Source organism: Mercenaria mercenaria, chromosome 5 (genome assembly GCF_021730395.1).
Source record: "Mercenaria mercenaria strain notata chromosome 5, MADL_Memer_1, whole genome shotgun sequence".
Lineage (NCBI taxonomy): Eukaryota > Metazoa > Mollusca > Bivalvia > Venerida > Veneridae > Mercenaria > Mercenaria mercenaria.
The window spans coordinates 33,044,540-33,072,329 of record NC_069365.1 but is presented as its reverse complement, the minus strand read 5'-3'; the positions used below and the strand labels follow the sequence as shown (position 1 = coordinate 33,072,329).

The 27,790-nt window shown below is 36.6% G+C and overlaps 1 protein-coding gene across 3 annotated transcripts; it reads right to left on the bottom strand.

Annotated features, from left to right (window-relative positions):
* Positions 1-16: 16 nt before the first annotated feature.
* On the bottom strand, positions 17-27,627 carry LOC123556830 (replication factor C subunit 3-like). 3 transcript variants are annotated; one of them, XM_045347862.2, is made up of 8 exons: positions 27,554-27,627; positions 22,832-23,037; positions 21,796-21,893; positions 18,464-18,645; positions 13,968-14,104; positions 8,799-8,897; positions 5,122-5,191; positions 17-2,797 (listed from the first exon to the last, which is right to left on the bottom strand). In XM_045347862.2, exons 2-8 carry the CDS (start codon positions 22,966-22,968, stop codon positions 2,609-2,611), a joined length of 912 nt encoding a protein of 303 aa, XP_045203797.2. In that variant the 5' UTR covers positions 22,969-23,037; positions 27,554-27,627; the 3' UTR covers positions 17-2,608. The 3 variants fall into 3 exon arrangements, with proteins under 3 accessions (XP_045203797.2, XP_045203796.2, XP_045203794.2); XM_045347861.2 differs by lacking the exon at positions 27,554-27,627 and adding an exon at positions 27,395-27,542; XM_045347859.2 differs by lacking the exon at positions 27,554-27,627 and adding an exon at positions 25,738-25,897.
* Positions 27,628-27,790: the final 163 nt, after the last annotated feature.

Below are 27,790 nucleotides of genomic sequence, written 5' to 3'. Positions count from 1 at the left end.
GCAAAATAATAAACTGTTAGGTCATATTTATTTTATTCAAAACACAAGACCGTAATACAATTTGAGTAAGAATTATCTTCAAAAGTGATGTTTCCCATTCCATTTATATCATTTAACACTAATATTTGTACATACTGTATTACAACCTTAAAATAGGTTTATTTCCTCAATCCTTGTGATGAGGTCTGCCATTAAAGGCAGACACATGGGATGAGGAACAATTGAATCCCCTCCTCCCAGCCCCAACTACTAAGCACCTGTATAATCTATTTTCATATCTGTATAAACCAACCCAATCGTACAAAAGATGTAAAACTGACTGGTATCAGCTAGTTTTTGAAAAAAAAAAATAATTTTGCTATCTTAAATAGTAATAAATACACACACAATAAAAATGTTTGCCAGTAAATTTCCATACACCCACTCTGAAAATCCTCTTGTGTTTTACTTCTTGCAACCTTCCTGTGTATTTCTAGTGCTTTAAAATACTTCAAAATGATTTCATGACAAAACTTAATTTTCCATGGAAGACATGAGAAATTTTGCAGGGGGGTTAGGACAAGTGTTTCTAATTTAAGGCTGGGTGGGTGAAGTTTGCTAACATCTTTTCTTTTTAATTCTATGCTCTGTAACACAACTGTACTTTGTATCAAAAGTCTTCATTAAGGAGGTAGGTTACCTTGTTACAAGGTTAAATTCAAGTTAGTTGAACCGTAGCATTTTTTTGCATTTCGTGTAATATGGAGTTTGACCTGCTACAATCTCAATTTCGTTTGTCTCTGCCCCTTCAAATTCAATTTTTATCTAGGTTTGAAGAACATGACCCTCTAAAGATATTTCATATTAAAAGAAGAAGGAAAATACGGATATTTAACACTTTTCAGTGTATTTTAGTTTCATTGATATCCGTAGAAGTCTGCATAATTGATAATTTTACTAGTATGCACGTTAGCTTTCTAATATAAGCTTTAAATGCATATGTCGCGGGGCTCGTGTTTCCATGGTAACGCATTTTCTCTCATTTTTAAACAACTATGTATAAAAATAGGCGTTTTCGACGGCCTAAGTGGCATTCTGTTAATGACTAACATGGAATAGTTGGGAAATATTATTAGCAAAATACCATGCACTTTACATGGTACCCTATTATTCTTAACGTTTACAGTAACCATGGCAACAGAGATGTTTAAAATAGCTTATATCTTGCTTTTTGTCGTAATTTCTTATAAAAAAATATTGAATAAGATTATCTTTCTAGTTAATGTAGCTTTAAAACATATTATTTCTAACGTAAGTTATATTTTCTTGTTATTTGCATTGATTCAAACAAATTTCACAGCTTAGAATACATACGGCAGTACCCCTCGCCTGGCATTTTTCATGGAAAAATCGTTCAGCATGCTGATATTATTCTAATGGATATTGTTGAAATGAAAATAAAAAGCCGAAGTTGTGTTTCTTAAATAGACCAGTGTCAACGCTTTTGAATTTTACATTTAGATACATAGGTCACGGGCTTCGTTTCCATGGTAACATCAATTAAATTTAAGGAACTACATTTTTCTACTGAAATTTGAACAGTTTTAGATCTTATTTTAGTATATAAGTAACAAATTATCAACGGAACCTGAAAAATAGGTATTACAAATCAAACTGCTAGATTTTTTATTTGAAAATGGCCGTTACAAGTAACCTTTCATCCAACTATATTCCAGATAATATTGGTTACCATCATCCATTTTCTTACAATCCGCATAACGTTTCAATATAACTACATAAAAGAAGCAAAATGTTGATTATTCAGAGCAAAAGATTCATAACAAATATTTCAGCAAATATTTGTTATTTGAAGATAGTTAAAATAAAGAAAATGCACAGAATTACGTACTTTCAAGATAAAAGCTATTAATTTCGCGGTAACTGACACGTAACGTCATGACGTCAATGACGTCATTTTATAGCAACATTGTTTTGAAGCGTTTCTGCGGCAGTTGATTCATTATTTCTGCATTATTAAACCATAAAGTATCAGACTGGAAGCAGGTTCATGATTTGTTTTCAGGAGAATGAATATACAAACACATTTAATTTGTCGTAAACGTCGTCGTAAATCGTCACGTTAGCTTCCGGTTGGACATGCGCACATACAAATATGAACGTAACCTACCTCCTTAAAAGTGACAAAACTGATGGGACAGGATTCTTGTAGAATTATAAAATATATACTAAATACAATATAACTTCCATATTTGTAATAAAAGTATTTTAGGTATTATTGGGAAGAATATTTTTGGCCAAAGTTATTTGTAGATTATACTAAGATATGGTGAAAATCCCATTATTTTGCAACAGCAGCACTTCAGTGTTAAGACAGGACTAACAGATTATGTTTCAGAGTAATTCCCTCCTTTCTTACATATATTTGTGAAGAGTTCTAACCAAGGAAGCTTATTTCAGATAAGCTGTCACAATCTAGGTTTTTTTTTGCCACTGAACACTATTTGTTATTTATGAGTTCTTAACACAATTCAAGCTTTTTTCTCCAGTTTCTTTCGAGATGAATTTTTAAAACAACATCAGTCACTCAAGATTAGCTAGCACTTGCCACTCAAAATATGTCTGCTATGCCTTCTTCAAGGAATCGTTTATAAATCGCCATAAATTTAGCCACAAATGCCTCTAAATGGTAGATTGCTTTCTGTCCTAACTGAAGTCTATGTTCGTAGTACGCTGCTGTCTGGCTAACCTCGGTTTTCAACTCCCCGTCACAACTATTGATCAAGTTCTGTAGCAAACCCTGAAATACAACATCACATAGGATAAATAGGCTAGAACAATTGAGCCGGGCCACGGGAAAACCAACATAGTGGGTGTGCGACCAGCATGGATCCAGACCAGCCTGCGCATCCGCGCAGTCTGGTCAGGCTCCATGCTGTTCGCTTTTAAAGCCTATTAGAATTGGAGAAACTGTTAGCGAACAGCATGGATCCTGACCAGACTGCGCGGATGAGCAGGCTGGTCTGGATCCATGCTGGTCGCACACCCACTGTGTTGGTTTTCCCATGGCACGGCTCAATTCTCAAAATCACATGTTTTCTTGATGTTATTAGACAGCATCCAACTGTTATGATTAGCCATACCATGACTTTAAACCTTGTATGGCAGTTTTTTTTTCAGGTTCTTGCACCATGATCATACATGACTGTTTACACAGTATGACAAGTCTGCCAAACATTTTTTTAATTTTTTAAAAAGAACTATTTCCAGTAGTTCTTGGAACTGAATTTATTTTAAATATGTTTGATAATTTTATTTTCATTGAACAATAATAAGCACGTTTTCAGAATGGTTCTGGTTCTGGCATAGACCTGGGGTAAATCATACTGCTGTTGGGCCATCAACCTTTACAACAGATGAAGGATTTGCTTCTTGGCCATTGTGAAAACATGTGACATTAGCAATTTTAATACATGATCACATTAAAATTAAACTGCTCTTCATTTACCATGACTTTTCAGTCTCATTTCTTTATTTCACTACACATGTCAATTTCCTGAACAATCAGTTTAACAAATTATAGAGTTGTGAAGACCTGTCACATACTGCTAACTGTTCTCATTCCTCTAGAATATAGCAACTTTTATACTGACAACTAACTCAATCTTCCAAACAAGAGGGCCGCCAAGCGGGGCAATATACGCCCGGAGGCTTACATCATAAGATGGGAGCAAAATTTTAAGAACTTGACTGTTGTAGCCCAAAAGGACTGGAACAACAAAAGGAAAACTTCAAAAAACAAATCTTAAGTCCACAAAAAAAATATTCAAAGTCTACAAAAAAATCCTTATCAGGTACAGGTATGTAAAAATACACCTTAAAATTGGAGGTACCATCCATGTTGTATCACAGAAAAGTGGTCTCGGTTTTTCCCTACGGCCAATAATAAAAAAGTTTCAAAATAAGCTAGTTATAGTAACATAAAGGGAAGTAAGTACAAAAAAGAGATCTGCCAAATAAAAACAAGAGCACTTCAATGCAGAGCAATATACACAAAGCAAAGTCATATATGACCTTTGACCCTTAAGTGTGACCTTGACCTTGAAGCGAGTCATCTGGAACATGCGCTCTGCACATCGTTACAATGTGGTGAACATTTCTGCCAAGTTTCTTTGCAATCCTTTTCAGCAGTTCAAGAGCTACAGAGCGGACACGAAACAAACTGATATGACTTTTGACCCCTAAGTGTGACCTTGACCTTGAAGCAAGTCATCCAGAACATGCGCTCTGCACGTCGTCTTGGGTGGTAAACATTTTGTCAAGTTTCTTTGAAATCCTTCAAGGGGTTCAAGAGTTACAGAGCGGATAAGAAACAAACTGATATGACCTTTGACTCCTAAGTGACCTTGACCTTGAAGCGAGACATCCAAAACATGCACTCTGCACATCGTCTCGGTGTGGTGAACATTTGTATAAAGTTTCCTTGAAATCCTTCAAGGGGTTCAAGAGTTACAGAGCGGACACAAAATTGCTAACGGACAGACGGACGGACACCAACGTCATAACATAATACGTCCCTTCGGGCGTATAATAAGTAATAGGTAAATTTATTTTACAAACAATGATTAATAGCCAGAAAGTATTAGACTGCCTCTAGATTTGAAACTCTACACTGTACCTGATAACGCATGTTTAAGTGACTCAATATACATTATGATTGTTTTCAACTTCAAACTACATTACAGCATAATCTTGCATTTTTGTTAACAATTCTTAATATACCCCACTACAAGATCTTGTTAATCCTACCTAAAGTAATGTTCTTCTAATTTTCTCTTGAAAGCTTGTGTATTTTGTAATTAATTACTTAACAGAACTAAATTCGAACAAGTTTACCAAATCATTCAATATGCATTAACAGTATGTGACTGTCTAGTTATCAAAATCATACTACATTTTCTTGAAGCTTTGCTAAAACATCAGTCAGAAGAATTCCAATAAAATGGTTCATGATCATACAACTTTCTACTGAGACCAGTCTCTTAATGCCATTTGTGCTCAAAAAACAACGAGATGCCAGTGTTTTCTAACCGGTTGACAAGAAGTGTCAGGAAAGTTTAATACCTTCATTATAACATCAGCAGGAATGCAATGTGTCAGCAGTTCATACAGTCGACCTCGCACTTCAAACAATCTACAAAAACAGAAAATTGTCAGTCACTGCATATTTTTTTATACAATAATAGAAGTTAAGCTAGGCACTATGAATACGGCACTATGGTATTCAGTGAGTTTCTTCTACAATTTCATACCAGAAAATAGTTAAGGTACCCTATTCAATTTCTAATAAAACTCCATGGTAAAACTAGCATTACAATTTTGCCTCTGCAAGATTACAATCTTCTATGCAAAATTTTCCTATTTGATCATTCAAATCTATAGCCCGTTTTTGTGAACTTCAACTTATGTTACAATATCCAGATTTTTCCTGTGTAAAGTTCTGGCCAATGAAATTTTTTTTTACAGAAACTTTACACTGAAATGTAGTTTTATGCTATAGATTATAAAATATCCTGTAAGTTTTCAAGTTATAAACATTTTAAGCAAAATTGAACTTCCAGTAGCAGGAATTTACAATAAGATATTTTAAAAGTTAAAAAAGGTCACATTACCAGTCAAAAGGTAGTTTTGCATGTTTGAAGCAAATATTGTTCCTCAAAGTAAAATTTTATTTCAGATATATATCCCAAACAGTGATTTGTTATTGAATACAAGAGGGCCATGATGGCCCTATATCGCTCACCTGTTATCATTGCACTTGAGGACAAGAAGGTCCTCAGAAAAAGTATCTAAGTCCAAAGGACAGTAACAACAAAGGGAAGAAATTTAACCAAAAAGAAAAAAAAAAATTCTTACAAGGTACAGATATGTCAAAATACACCTACAAATTGGAGGTACCATCCATGTAGTACCACAGAAAAGTGGTCTCCGTTTTTCCCTACGGCCAATAATAAAAAAGTTACTAAAAATAAGCTATTCATAGTAACGTAAAAGGGAAGTAATTAAAAAAAAAATTATTGTAAGTGAAGAAAAGAAGGATCTGCCAAATAAATCTGTTGACATAAATGAAATTTCAGATCAGTATCTTCAGTAGTTACAGAGATATACCCATTTTAATTTGAAATAAAGGGAGTTTATTTGACATAAAATCAGTCCATAGTTATATACCCTGATTGGCTCAGTCCAACTAATGACAATAATGAAATTTCAAATAAGTACAATAAGTACTTACTGATATAAATCCATTTTGATTACAATAAGGGGAGGTAATCAGATATAAAATAATCTGAACCTACGCTTGGATCTGATTTGTCATGGAATCAAAGAATTATTGTTGTTGAAGTTATTTTGGAAGTTTGTATCAAATAAAACCATAAATGAAGTCTCTATATGGCTGCAAAAGCCAAAATAGCCAATTTTGGACCTTTAAAGGGCCATAACTCTGGAACCCATGAAGAAATCTGGCCAGTTCAAGAAAGGAACCAAGATCTTGTGGTGATACAAGTTGTGTGCAAGTTTGGTTAAAATTGAATCATAAATGAAGCTGCTATTGTGCAGACAAGGTCAAAATAGCTAATTTTGGCCCTTTCAGGGGCCCTAACTCTGGAACCCATAATGGAATCTGGCCAGTTCAAGAAATGAATCGAGATCTTATGGTGATACAAGTTGTGTGCCAGTTTGGTAAAAATCAAATCATAAATAAAGCTGCTAATGTGCAGACACGGTCAAAATAGCCAATTTTGGCCCTTTCAGGGGCCATAACTCTGGAACCCATAACGGAATCTCGCCAGTTCAAGAAAGAAACCAAGATCTTATGGTGATACAAGTTGTATGCCAGTTTAGTTAAAATCAAATCATAAATGAAGCTGCTATTGTGCAGACAAGGTCAAAATAGCTAATTTTGGCCCTTTCAGGGGCCTTAACTCTGGAACCCATAATGGAATCTGGCCAGTTCAAGAAAGGAAGCAAGATCTTATGGTGATACAAGTTGTGTGCCAGTTTGGTAAAAATCAAATCATAAATAAAGCTGCTACTGTGCAGACAAGGTCAAAATAGCTAATTTTGGCCCTTTCAGGGGCCATAACTCTGGAACCCATAATGGAATCTGGCCAGTTCAAGAAAGGAAGCAAGATCTTATGGTGATACAAGTTGTGTGCCAGTTTGGTAAAAATCAAATCATAAATAAAGCTGCTATTGTGCAGACAAGGTCAAAATAGCTAATTTTGGCCCTTTCAGGGGCCATAACTCTGGAACCCATAATGGGATCCGGCCAGTTCAAGAAAGGAAGCGAGATCTTATGGTGATACAAGTTGTGTGCAAGTTTGGTTAAAATAAAATCATAAACGAAACCACTATTGTGCAGACACGAAATTGTTGACGGACGGACGGCGGATGGACGACGGACGCAGGGTGATCACAAAAGCTCACCTTGTCACTATGTGACAGGTGAGCTAAAAATCATTGCTTGGAGTTCTGATGCAAAGGAATTATATGACGAGGACGTAGCATTGTGGAACCGTTGAATAATATCGTATCATTTTCAGCTTTTTTTTGTTGAATAGGAAAACAAATCCGGCCATGTTAGAATAAACCATATTTTTTTTCAAACCATCATTAACTGTTTCCTAAAGAAATTCCACCAATAAAAAACATAGGTTTACCTTAATTTTTGTTAAATTGACTACCAAATAGTGCTCCTAAAGTCAATTTTCACAACGGGCTTAAAACGGCAAATCACAAGTTTGGTGACATTTTCACATATAGAACAAGTTCCACAACGCTGATTTTAATGAAATTTTCATAATTGTAATTTCCTATTTCCAGTTTACATGGTGAAATATAGTGTTTTGATCTGTGTGCTTAATTTTTCAAAACTTGGAGGAAATTACATTGCTGCTTATCGGAAGTTATCATTTTGAATTATTTTAACTAAAGACCATTCTTCTGTCCAAATTATTCCTAGGAAAAAATGCAAGTGATGACATGCAGAACTTCTTAAAAAGTGACATATAGGTCTAGGTACCTGCTGATTTTTAAATTTCAGAGGCAAGTGGGCACAATCTTATTTAAAACACTGCAGATTAGGCTTCCAACCCTAACTTATCAATTTGTGTATGTTAGTCATAAATTTAATATATAAGTAAGTCATAAACTAATACAAGACTGAATCATTGTGCCAGGTTATATTGAAACTGTACCACTCACTACAGGTGTAGGCCTGGCAAGAGCAACCGTCGTATCTATAGTGAAATAGATACAATTAAATAGCGAATTGTGACCTTGAAACTGAAAAAATGTTTACTGCATGTGACACACTATCACTGTATCTAATCTAGTTCTGTTGTTTACTAAATTTTGTGCCAAGGTAATTTTAAATCCCACCGTGCACTATAAAGTTTCTGAAGAGACAGGCTACAAGAACAAAGTGTTTATTCTGGCAGATTTGAGGACAAAATTTGACCCTAATCCCTGTGTCAAGTACTTTTTTAACCAATTGCAAACATATTAAAGTCAAAATACATTTACTGAAACTCAATCAACTTCTTTTTAGATGTAAGATTTTAATAATAAATACTTCTTTTTATAATTATTCCCAATCTGATGTTTTATGACACATTTTTCCCCAACTGTATAGCCCCTGTCCTATTCATGCCTGTGTTTCTTTACAAGCTTTTCTATGATGACAACAACCTTGCTGGAAGTATCTCAGGTAATTGTAATCAGTATGTAATTTAGTTTACCTTTTAGGGCTCTGTTGCTGAACTATCATATTGGCAGTATCTCTCAGATACACCTCCCAATCTGGCTCACTTACTGTCTGGTCAGCACTAAATGGGTATCTACAATATACAAGTCATATACACAGTGAAACTTGGGATATAATGGACTCCATCATCTCGGCATTATATAAACTGTATCTCCAAGTTATACATCTCAGTCTGGACAACTGACTGGTCACTAAATGGATACCTGGAGTATTGATATCTTACATAGTAAAACTATTTATTATATTATATTATAACTTGCATATACTTGGCTTGGTTATTTACTAGCATTTCTGTACTATCTTTCTGAGACACAACTCCCAGTCCAACTCACTGACTGGGGACTGGCTCACTGACTGGTCTACACCGAACAAGGGCCTACTGTATTATACAAGAGCTGTCCGTAAGACAGCCAAGCTCGACTATTCAAAATATTGTCACAGAAGCAGGAAATTATTACCCAAAATGTTAAATATCAAAAGAGTTAAGTTCGAAAGGGGACATAATTTGACCAAAATACATATCAGAGTTATGGGACTTGATGTTATCAACTAGTTTTATAACCCCGAAGAAACATGTTAAGTTTCAATTCAATATCTGCATTAGTTTTGGGGATAGTAACTTGCATGTAAAACTTTAACCAGAATTTTCTAAGTCCAAAAGGGGGCATAATTTGCTCAAAATACATGTTAAGAGTTATGGAACTTGACCCAGTGAGGTTGGTAATTGACCTAGGAAAAGAATAAATAAGTTTCAAAGCTATATGCCTTTAAATGATAGCTGTATGTACTTGCACGCAAAACTTTAACCAGGATTTTCTAAGTCCAAAAGGGGGCATAATTTGCCCAAAATACATGTCAGAGTTATGGGACTTGGTGCTATCACTTAGTTTTATAACCCCGAAGACACATGTGAAGTTTCAATTTAATATCTGCAGTAGTTTTGGAGATAGTTACTTGCATGTAAAACTTTAACCAGGATTTTCCAAGTCCAAAAGGGGGCATAATTTGCCCAAAATACATGTCAGAGTTATGGAACTTGACCCAGTGAGGTAGGTAATTGATCTAGAAAAAGAAAAAATAAGTTTCAAATCTATATGCCTTTTAGTAATAGCTGTATGTACTTGCACGCAAAACTTAAACCAGGATTTTCTAAGTCCAAAAGGGGGCATAATTTGCCCAAAATACATGTCAGAGTTATGGGACTTGGTGCTATCAACTAGTTTTATAACACGGAAGACACATGTGAAGTTTCAATTTAATATCTGCAGTAGTTTTGGAGATAGTTACTTGCATGTAAAACTTTAACCAGGATTTTCTAAGTCCAAAAGGGGGCATAATTTGCTCAAAATACACGTCAGAGTTATGGGACTTGACCCAGTGAGGTAGGTAATTGATCTAGAAAAAGAAAACATAAGTTTTAAACCTATATGCCTTTTAGTAATAGCTGTATGTACTTGCACGCAAAACTTTAACCAGAATTTTCTAAGTCCAAAAGGGGGCATAATTTGGCCAAAATGAAGGTCAGAGTTATGGGACTTGATGCTATCAACTAGTTTTATAACCCCGAAGACACATGTGAAGTTTCAATTCAATGTCTGTATTAGTTTTGGAGATAGTAACTTGCATGTAAAACTTTAACCAGAATTTTCTAAGTCCAAAAGGGGGCATAATTTGCTCAAAATACACGTCAGAGTTATGGAACTTGACCCAGTGAGGTTGGTAATTGACCTAGAAAAAGAATAAATAAGTTTCAAAGCTATATGCCTTTAAATGATAGCTGTATGTACTTGCATGCAAAAACTTAACCAAGGTGTGACGCCGACGCCGACGCCAGGGTGAGTAGAATAGCTAGACTATTCTTCGAATAGTCGAGCTAAAAATAAAGTAAAACCTGGACATTTAAGGAGATTGTGACCCCCAGAAAGATGGCTGTACAGATAATTAAATGACTCCAGTTTTGTTCTCTTAATTGCTCTTCCAGCAACACAAAAGGAATTTTAGTCACCTATAATTATATCAGCAACGGAATGAACAAATTTACTGCTACTGCTTGTCTTCTTTGCCACATAAGTATCCATTTGTTTACATAAATAAGATCAAACAGGGCTTTTTTCCCCTATATTATGGGCAGTTTACTGATGTGTTCCCTCACAAAACTTTTCCAATCATGCAGTTACTCCAAAATTGACTTTAACATAAGGATCTATGTTTCTCTGTTCAAATGCAATCTACTTTTTTCCCAAATGAGAGGTGCAGGCCCCTTCCACTCTTTATGAAAACTAGAAAATGTTTTTGTAAAAAAAGCGCATGTCTCCCCCAATGCAAAGTCCTATAGGCAAGAAGTCAATAGGGGTCAGGAGCAAAAGTCAAAGAGACACTGATGGTTGGCTGCAATAGGGATCATCTACTTGGCATGTCCAATCATCCCGCTAAATTTCAACACTCTTGGCCTAGTGGTTCTCAAGTCACTGTTCAGGCTTCTGTGACCTTGACCTTTGATCAAGTGACCTCAAAATAAATAGGGGTCATCTACTCTGCCAATCATCCTATTAAGTTTCAACATTGTAGGTCAAGTGGTTCTCAAGTTATTTCCAAAAAATGATTTTACATGAACAGGCCACTGTGGCCTTGACCTTTAATAGACTGACCCCAAAAATCAATAGGGGTCATCTACTCTGCATGTTCAATCATCCTATGAAGTTTCAACATTCTGGGTCAAGTGGTTCTCAAGTTATTGATCGGAACTGGTTATCAATGTTCAGGCCCCTGTGACCTTGACCTTTAACGGAGTGACCCCAAAAACAATAGGGGTCATTTAATCTGCATGAACAATCATCCTATGAAGTTTCAACATTCTGGGTCGAGAGGTTCTCAAGTTATTGATTGGAAATTGTTTTCCATGTTCAGGCCCCTGTGGCCTTGACCTTTAACAGAGTGACCCTAAAATCATTAGGGGTCATCTACTCTGTATGACCAATCATCGTATGAAATTTCATCATTCTGGGTCATGTGGTTCTCAAGTTACTGACCGGAAATGGTTTTCAATGTTCAGGCCCCTGTGACCTTGACCTTTCACAGAGTGACCCCAAAATCGTTCGGGGTCATCTACTCTGCATGACCAATCATCCTATTAAGTTTCAACATTCTGGGTCAAGTGGTTCTCAAGTTACTGACCGGAAATGGTTTTCAATGTTCAGGCCCCTGTGACCTTGACCTTTAATGGACTGACCCCAAAATCGATAGGGGTCATCTACTTTGCATGTACAATCATCCTATGAAGTTTCAACATTCTGGGTCAAGTGGTTCTCCAGTTATTGATCGGAAATGGTTTTCCATGTTCAGGCCCCTGTGACCTTGACCTTTGATGTACAATCATCCTATGAAGTTTCAACATTCTTGGTCAAGTGGTTCTCTAGTTATTGATCGGAAATGGTTTTCCATGTTCAGGCCCCTGTGACCTTGACCTCTGATGGAGTGACCCCAAAATCAATAGGGGTCATCTACTCTTCAACGGCTACGAAAAATTGGCTCGGGCGACAGAAAATTGGCAGACCGTAGCCCGTCGGTCTATGAAAAATTTCTGAGGAATAAATTTACCAAAACGATTCTTTCAAACGTGGGAGCAAAAAAGTTGCTTTGAAGCTTCAAACTTCGCTCAAATCCAATCTCAAAGCGAATTCAAGTCGCCCAAACTTTTTTTTGGATGCGCACTCGCTAATCTTTTGACAATTTGCTCGTGTCATAATGTGCGTCGAATACACATACACACTCGCCGATAGCATAATTTAAGCTCCGCCTACTTCATGTACTTGTGAGATTTTCGCGAGAAGTGTGAAAGCAAATCAAATTATCGGTTTCACCAGAAGCAATTGCAATAGGCCAATCAGCGCCGCAGTTACGTCTTTGACACTTAGCATTTAATTGTCAACACGTGCAAGTCGTTTTCTAAAGAAATTGTCCGATTAATTGGAATTATAGACACAATTATTTGGTATCCATGGTAAAAGAACGACATGTAAAGTATTAACTTCGTAAAACTAACTTTGACGGATGAATTGATTTGAATACCGGTATGTATTTCAAGGTTTGACACAGTTTAGTTTCAGTTTTATTCGAATGAAAAACTGTTCACACAAGTGGTGACTCGGTATAAATGATAATCCCCTTTTCATCCTGCATTCATACATTACACGATATAGCAACAAAAAAATCGGGGTGTTAGATACAACACCGACTTGAGCAGAAAACATTTTTTTCTTAGAATTTTGTATTGAAACAATAATCACTGTGTATGGTAAAATTGATGTAACCAAGAAAATGAATGGTCATTGAATCAATTCACAGCGTCGAGGTAGAAATATAAAAATTAATGGAGTCTTCCAACTTCTCCCTAAAGTCTCTCGACTTCTCCTTAAATCAGTTGGAGGGAGAATTGACTTCTCCCAAAACAATAATGGGGCTAGCAAGACCCCTGGTCTGTCTACTGCCAAGCTTTTAGTCTACAAAGCTGTTTAGATCTCTTTTCATGACTCAGTGTCTTTGACTTTCTGCACAACTTTGTGAACACTGTTTCAGATTTTGAAAAACTCGTACAAATTTCTGAAATATATCAATATTCACCAACCTACAGCAGTATATTGAAAGAAATTAAATATTGCTTAGAATGAAAGTCTTGTTCATTCTTGAGCAAAAAATTAGTGGGGCTACAAAAAATTCTGTCGGGCTACAAAAAATTGGAAGTCCGTAGCCCCATTGGCTACGGTGTTAAAAAGTTAATGTCGCACACTGGGATTCGGTACCAGTACAAACCTGTTCTCTGCAAGTAACTGCTAACTTCCCCACATGAGTCAGAGGTGGAGGACTAATGATTTCAGACAAATGTCATTAATCAAATAGTCACGGAGAACATACGCCCCACCCGAGGATCGAACTCACGACCCCGTGATCCGTAGACCAACGCTCTACCTACTGAGCTAAGCGGGTGGGGTTAATACAATTTTTGATGGTCATAATTAAAAAGAACTATCTGGATCTAAATAAATGATTTCAGTATCATTCTACCAATGTTTGTGTATGCTAAATGACTTAATTCCTATTAACATGATTGTTCAGGTATCAATTTCAATGCAGCAGTTAAACTTACTGTTGAACTCTGCATGCCTCACACATGAGCAATGCACGTCGAAGATTACGGTTACTTTTCTCAGCTATTCTCTTGGCAAGCTCTAGTGGCAAACTTAGGCCTTCCTTCTTACACACAGACTGTAGAACCTGACATACCTGAAAATATCAAATACGTTTAGCTAATTATCAGGATATGATTTAGTTCGGCACGAGAGTTGTAACTTGATTAAAATAGTATTAAAATTTCCACATTCCCATGATAATAGTAAATCAATAGTGAACCTGTTCACCATAGAGAGTAATTAAGCCTGTGCAAAAAAACAACATCAACAAAACTGGCTTACTCTTCTAGCATTCATGTTACATAAAACCTCTGTGTTAAAGGTGTTTTCTTTATTAAACTGCTATACATTTCAGAAGAATTCTCCTTACAATGAAGTCAGAAACAGAGTAGCCAAAGACAATGGCTGGACATGATGAAGTCAGAATCAGAGAAGTGGATGACAATTCTGGGACATGATGAAGTCAGAATCAGAGTAGCCAAAGACAACGGCTGGACATGATGAAGTCAGAATCAGAGAAGTGGATGACAATTTTAGGACATGATGAAGTCAGAATCAGAGTAGCCAAAGAAAATGGCTGGACATGATGAAGTCAGAATCAGAGTAGCCAAAGAAAATGGCTGGACATGATGAAGTCGGAATTGGAATAGTGGATGACAATTTGATGTCAGAATCAGATTAGGGGAAGACAATGGCTGGACACTAATGTTAGAATCAGAGTAGGGGATGACAATGGCTGGACACTAATGTCAGAATCAGAGTAGCCAAAGACAATGGCTGGACACTAATGTTTGAATCAGAGTAGGAGATGACAATGACTGGACAATAATGTTTGAATCAGAGTAGGGGATGACAATGGCTGGACACTAATGTTTGAAGAGAGTAGGGGATGACAATGGCTGGACACTAATGTTAGAATCAGAGTAGGGGAAGACAATGGCTGGACACTAATGTCACAATCAGAGTAGGGGAAGACAATGGCTGGACACTAATGTCACAATCAGAGTAGGGGAAGACAATTGCTGGACACTTATGTCACAATCAGAGTAGGGGATGACAATGGCTGGACAATAATATTTGAATCAGAGTAGGGGATGACAATGGCTGGACACTAATGTCACAATCAGAGTAGGGGAAGACAATGGCTGGACACTAATGTCACAATCAGAGTAGGGGATGACAATTGCTGGACACTAATGTCACAATCAGAGTGGGGAAGACAATGGCTGGACACTAATGTCACAATCAGAGTGGGGGATGACAATGGCTGGACACTTAATGTCTGAATCAGAGTGGGGGATGACAATGGCTGGACACTAATTCAGAATCAGAGTAGGGGATGACAATGGCTAGACACTAATGTCACAATCAGAGTAGGGGAAGAAAATTGTTGGACACTAATGTGAGAATCAGAGTGGGGGGATGACAATGGCTGGACACTAATGTGAGAATCAGAGTGGGGGATGACAATGGCTGGACACTAATGTTAGAATCAGAGTAGGGAAAGACAATGGCTGGACACTAATGTCACAATCAGTATATGGGAAGACAATGGCTGGACACTAATGTCACAATCAGAGTAGGGGATGACAATGGCTGGACACTTATGTCACAATCAGAGTAGGGATGACAATTTTGGGATACAATGAAGTCAGAATCAGAGTAGGGCAGGAATTTTTCTGGCTGTTTTGGGAACATAGCCTATACCCCCAAAATTGGGAATTTTGATCATAAGTGTTCTTTTTATGCCCCCCTTTGAAAAAGGAGGGGTATATTGTTTTGCAGATGTCGGTCGGTCGGTCGGTCGGAATGTAGACCAATCCGTTTCCGGATGATAACTCAAGAACGCTTGGGCCTAGGATCATGAAAGTTGATAGGGAGGTTGGTCATCACCAGCAGATGACCCCTATTGATTTTGAGGTCTGTATGTCAAAGGTCAAGGTCACAGTGACCCTGAATAGTAAAACGGTTTCCGGATGATAACTCAAGAACACTTGGGCCTAGGATCATGAAAGTTGATAGGGAGGTTGGTAATGACCAGCAGATGACCCCTATTGATTTTGAGGTCAGTATGTTAAAGGTCAAGGTCACAGTGACCCTGAATAGTAAAACGGTTTCCGGATGATAACTCAAGAACACTTGGGCCTAGGATCATGAAAGTTGATAGGGAGGTTGGTAATGACCAGTAGATGACCCCTATTGATTTTAAGGTCAGTATGTTAAAGGTCAAGGTCACAGTGACCCTGAACAGTAAAACGGTTCCCGGATGATAACTCAAGAACGCTTAGGCCTAGGGTCACGAAAGTTGACAGGGAGGTTGGTAATGACCAGCAGATGACCCCTATTGATTTTGAGGTCAGTATGTCAAAGGTCAAGGTCACAGTGACCAGGAACAGTAAAATGGTTTCCAGGCAATAACTCAAGAACGCTTGGGCCTAGTGTCAGGAAAATTGATAGTTAGGTTGGCCATGATCAGCAGATGACCCCTATTGATTTTGAGGTCATTAGGTCAAAGGTCAAGGTTACATTGGCCAGGAACAGTTAAATGGTTTCTGATCTTCTTGTCCAAAACCATAGGGCCTAGGGCTTTGATATTTGGTATGTAGCAAAATCTAGTGGTCCTCTACCAAGATTGTTCAGATTATTTCCCTGGGGTCAAATATGGCCCCACCCCTAGGGTCACATGGTTTATATAGACTTATATAGGAGAAAACTTTGAAAAACCTCTTGTCCAAAACCACAGGGCCTAGGGCTTTGATATTTTGTATATGACATCATCTAGTGGTCCTCTACTAAGATTATTCAAATTTTTCCCCTAGGGTCAAATATGGCTCCGTCGTGGGGGTCACATGGTTTACATATACTTAGTTAGGGAAAAACTTTGAAAATCTTCTTGTCCAAACCACAAAGACTATGGCTTTGGTAATTTGTAATGTAGCATCATTAAGTGGTTCTCTACCAAGTTTGTTCAAGTTATCCCTCTCGGGTCAAATATGGCCCCGCCCCAGAGGTCATATGGATCATATAGACTTATACAGGGAAAAACTTAGAAACTTCATGTCCATAACTTACATCATTCAAATTTGGACCACATGTATAGTTTTGAGTGGCAAGATGAACCTTGACATGAGTTGACCTTGATCTTGACCTAGTGACCTACTTTCACATTTCTGTACCTACAGCCTTCAAATTTGGATCACACGCATAGGTTTGTGTACTGAAAAAAACTTTGACCTTGTTATTGACCTAGTGACCTACTTTCACATTTTTGAAGATACAGGCTTCAAATTTGGACCACATGCATAGTTTTTTGTTCCAAAATAAAATTTGACCTTGATTTTGACCTACTTTCACATTTCTCAAGCTACAGCCTTCAAATTTGAACCACAAGCATAGGTTTGTGTACTGAAATGAACTTTGATCTTGAGATTGACCTAGTGACCTACTTTCACATTTCTGAAGGTACAGGCTTCAAATTTGGACCACTTGCATAGTTTTGTGTTCGGAAATGGAATTTGTGTTTACAGTGAGCATATAATTTCTGTTCCTTGTGCAATTACTGAATGCATCAAGGGGGGCATTTCGTATTCGACGAGCTCTTGTTATTTATTTATTTGGGTTTTACAGCGCATCAACACAGTATAGGTTATATGGCGCCAAACAGGACTACAAATTTTGGTTTCACATCTCATTTGCATCGAAATAAAAACATGAGGTATGGAATCAAAATTTGCATACCTGCTGGAATCACAGAGTTACAGCAAAACCAAGTGTTAAGGCCCTATTAGTCACCTCTTACGATCATGCAAGGGTAAGGCAGTGGTTCCAATTCTTTTCATACATAGATCATCCCAGAACTTCATGGTGCGTAAATGTTCGAGATTGGGAAATATTTAGTCCCATAGGATATAGTAAGGATGTGTTTAGCACTTTCTCATACACTTGTTTCACACTGTACAACCTTTTAACATACTGCCATTACAGAATTGCCCATAATTTGGTCAGTGTTTGTGCAATTTTGATTTTTTTTTTCAAAATGTAGATTGGGAATTTTTGCACTCATTTTGGAAAAATACATACTTTCAGCATTGGGAATATAGCCGAATAACGGCTATAAAAACGGCTAAAAAAACAAAATAACAAAGACAATGGCTGGACTCTTAATGTCAGAATCAGAGTAGGGGATGACAATATTGGGACACAATTAAATCAGGATCAGTGGATGACAGTGGTGGGACATGATAAAGTCAGAATCAGAGTAGTGGATGACTCTCAGTGACCTTTATAAAACATGCAAAGATTAGGTAAAAATCAAGATATTTCAAACTGTACTTAAATTTACAGTATGTAATTCTATGGAGATTTTCATATCAACTACAGAGAACAAAGATATATGTCTGGATTTACAGGCATTTTTATATAACAAGTCAAAATCCAACTGTTCAAAGTTTACCTCATCTACAGAAGGAGCTGGAACTCGTATTCCTAGACATCTGCTCTTTATAGCTGGTATGACTTTACTTGTGGAGTTACAGCACAAGATAAGACGACAAGTTGCCATGTATTTCTCCATAGTGCGACGTAGTGCATGCTGTGCATCCTTTGTCAGTCTGTCAACCTCAGTTAACACAACAACTGTAAGGAAAATTCCATGAAAATCAAAACACTTGGAACTTTAGTTTAACATGTTTCTTACTTTTGACAATTTGTGGAAACTGTTTGATTACCTTAAAGAAAACATGTATCACAACAGTATAGCCTACATTATCATATTTTTCTAGTCCTTCAATATCTTTACTGCAGAAATCCTACATAGTTCATGATAATAATCTGTTGACCTTTTTATAACATATGCAATTACATCCAAAAAGACTGCTTCTTACTTCTGTGAAATCTGAATAAATCTGATCAATACATTAAAAAAATTAAGTATTTTATCTACAACAGTAATACTGGTACACACTGAACAATCATCTCAATCTGCATATTTTGTTAATGCATCTAGTTAGCAGTGTAAAACTTTAACCTGGACCAGCCAGTTCAGCAAGTACAAGGCTATCAAAAGTCGTAGGTTTGTATCCCACCAAAATGTTTATATGTTCACTGTGATAAATTCCTGGAGACAACATGTCTCAATATTTATGTGTGTATGATTCTGCCAGTTAGGTATTGGATCTAACCCTTTAAATAAAGTTTTAAAGATATTTTACATTCTCAAGTATCAAAAGCTGTTACTGTACTTCTATAGTCATCTTGTATTAATGTTTCTAGACTGCGAAGTAAAAAAACCTAACTGACCTTGTGCGGATGTTTCAAATCAGTTCGTATAGATGATCTTTAATCTTCTATCTTCTGTTGTGTATATATTTCAAGCTAGTACAAATCTGGCCCTAAACTTTAAAGTCCTGATGTGTGGATGTTTCTAGCTATTACAGATCTGACCCTTACCTTTAAAGTCCCATTGTGCAGATGTTTCTAGGTATTACAGACCTGACCATTACCTTTCAAGTCCTGTTGTGCGGATGTTTCTAGCTATTACAGATCTGACCCTTACCTTTAAAGTCCCATTGTGCAGATGTTTCTAGCTATTACAGACCTCACCCTTACCTTTAAAGTCCAGTTGTGCAGATGTTTCTAGCTATTACAGACCTCACCCTTACCTTTACAGTCCAGTTGTGCAGATGTTTCTAGCTATTACAGACCTCACCCTTACCTTTAAAGTCCTGTTGTGCAGATGTTTCTAGCTATTACAGACCTCACCCTTACCTTTAAAGTCCTGTTGTGCAGATGTTTCTAGCTATTACAGACCTCACCCTTACCTTTTAAGTCCAGTTGTGCAGATGTTTCTAGCCATTACAGATCTGACCCTTACCTTTAAAGTCCTGTTGTGCTGATGTTTCTAGCTATTACAGACCTGACCCTTACCTTTAAAGTCCTGTTGTGCAGATGTTTCTAGCTATTACAGACCTCACCCTTACCTTTAAAGTCCTGTTGTGCAGATGTTTCTAGCTATTACAGACCTGACCCTTACCTTTCAAGTCCCGTTGTGCAGATGTTTCTAGCTATTAGTTAATTACAGACCTGACCCATACCTTTCAAGTCCTGTTGTGCAGATGTTTCTAGCTTTTAGTTAATTACAGACCTGACCCTTACCTTTCAAGTCCCGTTGTGCAGATGTTTCTAGCTATTACAGACCTGACCATTACCTTTCAAGTCCCGTTGTGCAGATGTTTCTAGCTATTACAGACCTGACCCTTACCTTTCAAGCCTGATTGTGCAGATGTTTCTAGCTATTACAGACCTGACCATTACCTTTCAAGTCCCGTTGTGCAGATGTTTCTAGCTATTACAGACCTGACCCTTACCTTTCAAGTCCCGTTGTGCAGATGTTTCTAGCTATTACAGACCTGACCCTTACCTTTCAAGTCCCGTTGTGCAGATGTTTCTAGCTATTACAGACCTGACCCTTACCTTTCAAGTCCCGTTGTGCAGATGTTTCTAGCTATTACAGACCTGACCATTACCTTTGAAGTCCTGTTGTGCAGATGTTTCTAGGTATTAGTTAATTACAGACCTGACCCTTACCTTTCAAGTCCTGTTGTGCAGATGTTTCTCTAGTAGCTATTACAGACCTGACCATTACCTTTAAAGTCCCGTTGTGCAGATGTTTCTAGCTATTACAGACCTGACCATTACCTTTAAAGTCCCGTTGTGCAGATGTTTCTAGCTATTACAGACCTGACCATTACCTTTAAAGTCCTGTTGTGCAGATGTTTCTAGGTATTACAGACCTGACCCTTACCTTTCAAGTCCAGTTGTGCAGACGTTTCTAGCTATTAGTTAATTACAGACCTGACACTTACCTTTAAAGTCCCATTGTGCTGATGTTTCTAGCTATTACAGACCTGACCATTACCTTTAAAGTCCTGTTGTGCAGATGTTTCTAGCTATTACAGATCTGACCCTTACCTTTCAAGTCCCGTTGTGCAGATGTTTCTACCTATTACAGACCTGACCCTTACCTTTCAAGTCCCGTTGTGCAGATGTTTCTAGCTATTACAGACCTGACCATTACCTTTGAAGTCCTGTTGTGCAGATGTTTCTAGGTATTAGTTAATTACAGACCTGACCCTTACCTTTAAAGTCCTGTTGTGCAGATGTTTCTCTAGTAGCTATTACAGAACTGACCATTACCTTTAAAGTCCCGTTGTGCAGATGTTTCTAGCTATTACAGACCTGACCATTACCTTTAAAGTCCCGTTGTGCAGATGTTTCTAGCTATTACAGACCTGACCATTACCTTTAAAGTCCTGTTGTGCAGATGTTTCTAGGTATTACAGACCTGACCCTTACCTTTCAGATCCAGCTGTGCAGATGTTTCTAGCTATTAGTTAATTACAGACCTGACACTTACCTTTAAAGTCCTGTTGTGCTGATGTTTCTAGCTATTACAGACCTGACCATTACCTTTAAAGTCCTGTTGTGCTGATGTTTCTAGCTATTACAGATCTGACCCTTACCTTTAAAGTCCTGTTGTGCAGATGTTTCTAGCTATTACAGACCTGACCCTTACCTTTCAAGTCTGATTGTGCAGATGTTTCTAGCTATTACAGATCTGACCCTTACCTTTAAAGTCCTGTTGTGCAAATATTTCTTGCTATTACAGACCTGACCCTTACCTTTCAAGTCCTGTTGTGCAGCTGTTTCTAGCTATTACAGATCTGACCTTTACCTTTCAAGTCCCGTTGTGCAGATGTTTCTAGCTATTACAGATCTGACCCTTACCTTTAAAGTCCCTTTGTGCAGATGTTTCAAGCTGATTGACCTGTGCAACTGTTTTAATCAATTCTTGTATCACTACACGATCATTGTTGCCCACATCACTTAAAAATAAAAGAAAAATCCATTCATAACAACTTGTTAAATACAGCTGTAGATTACTAGCCATGCAGCAATCCACTGACTCACAATTCAGAGTCCATCATCTACTAATCTGATGATGATTTATTCAGGCATACATCAAACATTGATAATTTCCATCATCTAACTTTCTAGGCTATGCCAGCTTTTTATGCTGGTCTTGAAATAGCTTGACATCACCAAGAGGCTTCCACCATTTTGATAAAAGGCAACATTAGTTGTAACTTATCTCTGAAATGGCCCCAGATGGGATTGTGTTTGAGTTTGTTTATAAATAATTGAAGTACTTCTAAAACAGAAATTGTACCATGCTGGTAAACATACTGAATCTCTAGACACCAACTAGCCAGGGCTTTTTCCCCTATAAATCTGCCTCTGGTAAAGGAGGTAATCCCAAACCAGAAAAAATGTTGTTTTTTCCTCAACTCTGAATTCAAAATACCCAAATGAGTGTTACCTTTTAGGGTTTTTGCTGTTTCAAAATAGTTTTGCTAATTGGTATCTAAATACATGTATTTTGGTTATTAAAACAACAGCTCAACTGTTGAACAATTACTGAAATGCAATCCATTAATATTTTACACAGAAAATATCTTTATGTAGTAAATTCACAAATTTTCCTAATTAAGACAATTTCTGAGAGCATTTTCTACAATTCCACTGGTGTTGGTTGCATTCCTAAAATGATGAAACAAAGGCCTGCTAGCAAGTATCAGACTATACAAGTACTTTGTAATCGCATCATGTACACATTATTAATATAATTATACTTTCTAAGCAAGTATGATGTCCACAAAGTATAAAACATGTCCCCTGAAAATGCTTGACAGAATAATATACAAAGTAAAATACAGGGTATAAAACCATTTTTGTTAAAAATTTACTGAATGCTTGGTTATACCTGGGGTTAACTTCGATGTGATAATTGCTTGATATTGTGGAAATCTCCAATTTTTTCTTTGAAGGTGTTGTAAAATGATGTTGCTCTATTCTTAGTTTTTCCACTCCTGATCCATACAATTCCTTCAATACACACATAATGCGAGTCTTCTTGCCAGCTCCAGAAGGTCCATACACTAACAAGTGGGGAAAATCACCTCCTGCAACCTGATACAATGACAAAACTTTGCATCATTATTTGTTTGCTGACAAGCATTTATGCAAAATATGTGTCTTCACCCAAAATATATTACAGAAAAACAAACTAGACGTGTATGTGTGTCCACAGGACACTCATGCCACTGTCATGGTTTCATGACTCTAAGTGAAATATTTTTTAAGATATATGGAGCACAACTTCTATGGCACTTTTTTCAACTATGGTCTGGCTTAGTGAAATCCAAACCAGAACACCAGGTGCACAACTTCACATGCAACATAACAATCCTCCAATGTTTTATGACTCTAATTATAAATCAAACACTTTTTTGAATACATGCGACACAAACTTATATGTTCTTTATGCATACTTTTGACAATCAAAGGCAATAACTCTGGTCTGCCTGATAGAAATCCAGAATAAAATCCCAGGTGCACAACATGCTGAGTAGCTAATAGGTTATGAAACATATAATTTATTATAAGGTTATGAAACATATTAATTATGATATAGTTTTATATGTAAATGATATCATAGATGGAATTAACACCAACATTAAAATCTTTGCTGACGATATAAAGTTATATGCACCGACTACAGAATCTGACCGTCTTCAGACTGACTTGAACTCAATTTGTGATTGAGCAGAAAAATGGGAACTAACTTTTAATGTTAACAAATGTAAAGTAATTCATTATGGGCATGGAAACCCAGAGAAAGAATATTTCATGAACACAAACAAGCTAAAAACTGATATAGAAGAAACAGACTTTGGAGTATTATTTGAATGCTATTTAAAATTTAGTAAACACATTTCAACTAAGATTAATAAAGCAAGTAGTATTTTAGCGCTTGTAAGTAAATCTTTTGAATATCTTGACAAGTATGCATTCTTGAATCTGTATACGCAGCCTTGGTTCGACCACATGTGGAATTTGCTAATGTTGTTTGGTATCCGTATCTCAGAAAAGACATATAGATAGTTTAGAAAGACTTCAGAAAAGAGCTACCAAATTAGTGCCTTCTGTTACAAACCTTACATATGAGAACGTCTTAAGAAATTGAATTTACCAACGCTTGCTTATTGTAGAATTCGTAGCGATGCTATCCAGACTTTCAAAATTGTTAAAGGTATAGATGACTGTTCCTTTGAGAAATTTTTCTGTTCAGGGTTTTTTTTTTCGACCGTTTTTACAGCCGTTATTGGGCTGTATTCCCAATGCCAAAAAGTATGTATTTTTCCCAAAATAAGTGCAAAAATTCCCAAACTACATTCTGAAAAAAATTTCATCAAAATTGCACAAACATTGACCAAATTATGGTCAATTTTGTGATGGAAGTACATGTATGTTAAAGAGGTTGTACAATGTGAAACAGTGTATGAAAAAGTGCTTAAACACGTCCTTACTATTTCCTATGGGACTAAATATTTCCCAATTTAAAACATTTACACGTCAAAATTCCCAATTTTGGGGGTATAGGCTATGTTCCCAAATTAGCTAGAAAAAAAAGCTGCATGCTGTTATTCATCATCTACAAGAGGATACAGCTTAAAACTTGAAAAGCCCCGTTGTAGAACAACTTTTTGTCAAAATCAATTTTTCACGTAAAGTGACTGACATGTGGAATCGGTTACCTCAAGAAGTAGTTGATGCCAAGGATGTCCATAGTTTCAAGATCAGACTTGACCATCACTGGCAGGGAGACATGCATGCTTTACCAGTTCTGAGACCAGAATTGATGTTGTCATGGGACAACTGTTTGTAATTAAGTACACTTGGCGCCATACTCTTTATCTGTTACTAACACAACTACCAAATTTGTTTTGAAAACTTGCAGTAATAACGTTAAAAATAAAATCTGCAAGAAGAGGGGCTTAGCCTGTTTGCATCTATTTTCGCGGTACTAAGGGAATAAATGAATAAAGGAAAGAAAAAACAATATTATGTTGCTATTATTTCCTATTAACTTCGTAAACCTTTTCTTTTCCACTATTATTTCAAGCAGAAAATCATTTTTCTAGTCCTTGTTTACTTTTAAACCCATCGGGTTTCCGGTGCATGTGACCTTCACTTTCGCTAAGGGAGTTAATTCTAATTTCGCGGTACGGCATCCGACTTTATACAGGGCTTCCTGTCAAAGTGTAAAATGTATAGCACCCCTAAATTTTCAAAATGAATTTCGTGAGTAAGACATTAACAATTACTGCAATGTAAAATTAACACATTGGAAGGGTAATTCCTTCAAATAGTTGGACAACACACAATTCATTACCGACTTAACCGAGTCAAATGATCGATGAGGGCATTTGAAAATAATTGACCTACGTTTACAAAAATAGTGTGTGAAACGTAATAAGCTTCCAAAGTATGTCATATTTATTTACTGTAGAGAGTGCTGCACATTGTTGTTCTCGCAAAATTCAAATACCGCGAGACCAGATGTAACGCGAAAATAGCAGCAAATGGTATAAATTAAAAAGGACCTAGTCTTTATTAGAGCCCAAAATCATCCTACAGGTACAAGTATAACGCGAAATGAGAATTCATCTATCTAACTGCCAAACCCGTTTCGCTATAGATGTCTACGTTGTGGATGTTGGGAAGAAACCACATTGAAGTTAAGTTACATCTATCCGAACATCGTGTTCATATCCGAACCATGCCCATTTACAACACCAATGAAACATTTTCCCGTTATATACTTACAAGCTTTTTCAAATGCTGAGCTTGACTCTTATGATAATCAAGCTTATGTAAAGAGTTAGGACGGTGCTTGTCTACCCAAAGACTCATGTTTACTATTAAAACAAAAATGTCTAAATGCGGGAGAATTTTGCGGAAAATGACGTCATAGAACAGTCAGCTTCATTTCGTCCTACAATCACTTCGATCCTCCGACTCGATCGCACTAGATATATGGAACATATATTTATATAAATCAAAGAAGTTTAAAATACAATGTTTATTTTTTAGGCAGTGGCTAGTGCATCGTCATTTTTATATGCACCGACTACACATCTGATTTTTAAAAAAAAAATACTTGATCGTCATCGGCGTCAGCGTTTTATGTTAAGGTCAGCTTTTCTCCTAAACTATAAAAGCTGTTGCTTTAAAATTTGCAGCACGTGTTCACCATTAATAGTTAACTCTATACAGCAAGAAACATAACCCAATCCTGCCTTTTGCAAGAATTATGGCCCCTTTTGGACTTAGAAAATATCAGATTTCTTGGTTAAAGTTATGTGTTTAGGTCAGCTTTTCTCCTAAACTGTCAAAGCTATTGCTTTAAAACTTGCAACACTTGTTCACCACCAAAAGCTGACTCTGTGCAGCAAGAAACATAAGTCCATCCTGCTTTTTGCAAGAATTACAGCCCCTTTAGGACATAGAAAATATCAGATTTCAACGATTGGTTAAGTTTTGCGTTTAGGTCAACTTTTCTCTTTAACGGTTAAAGCTATTGCTTTAAAACTTGCAACACTTGTTCACCATCAAAAGCTGACTCTGTACAGCAAGAAACATAACTGCATCTTGCTTTTTGCAAGAATTGTGGCCCCTTTTGGACATAGAAAATATCAGATTTGTTGGTTAAGTTTTGCGTTTAGGTCAACTTTTCTCCTTAAAGCTATTGCTTTAAAACTTGGAGCAGTTATTCGCCATTAAAAGCTGACTCTGCACAGCAAGTACCATAACTCTACATTGTTTTTTTTTGCAAAAATTATGGCCCATTTTGGACTTAGAAAATCATGGGTATGACAATATTTCTATTATACAGAGACAAAAAAATCAGATGAGCGTCTTCACTCTCGCAATGCGGTACTCTTGTTAACTAATTGTTATATATAAAATATAGCCTTTATGTGAAGTATAATCATAATATATAGTAGAAAGTTTACTTATGAAGGAATGATGTTTAAGAAGTTATGACGGAAAGAAATTATTAATTTTGAATTTTCATAAATAGCATGTATTTAAAGCTCTTTGTATATTTATATAATTCTATCCATGCAGAGAATGGTACAAGTTGCGCAACACACATATATCGATTAAACAGAGAAATATGTATCGGTAGCTCTGGCGAAATTTTATTTTGGTGTTGATTGTCCCTATCCGTCCCGAACAAAGAAGTATAAAATATTATTTTCATAGCTCTTTGTTCCGAACAAGATGAAATATACCGTAGTGAGTTTATCACTGTTGTACGAATCTCGTGACAGGAGTATTTATCTTTTTAGACAAATAAATATAAAATTATATATATAAAATATATTTTTATAGCTATTTGATTTAGAAAAGAAATCTCACTAAAGAAAACATTTTTTGTTCGTATTTTTCGGTACAGGCGTAATAAGCTCGCTTTTACCCGAAAGTAGACAAGATCTCGATAGCTGTAACTCTGTGATGTCACTGAATTTTGGTGAGTTTACTGTAGTACTCTTGCCTCGGATAACGTAGTATAAAATGGTATGTATTCCGGTAGAAATCTGTACAGAAATTTTTAAATAATAAAAAAAAAACTAACACTAATATTTCTATTTATATCTATTTGTTAGACATGTTTCGGATCAACGCCTTCATCAATAACAACATAAATATACGGGAAATGACGTCATGTTTTGTTGCCAAAACGACGTCGCCAAATAACGTTACATATCTGTGTTGGTATTTTACTCTTTATTTCGAATTTTCGGACACTTGTCCTTTTTCAAGAATATGGAAATATTTTTCTGACTAAGTAATATCCATGTAACATTTATAT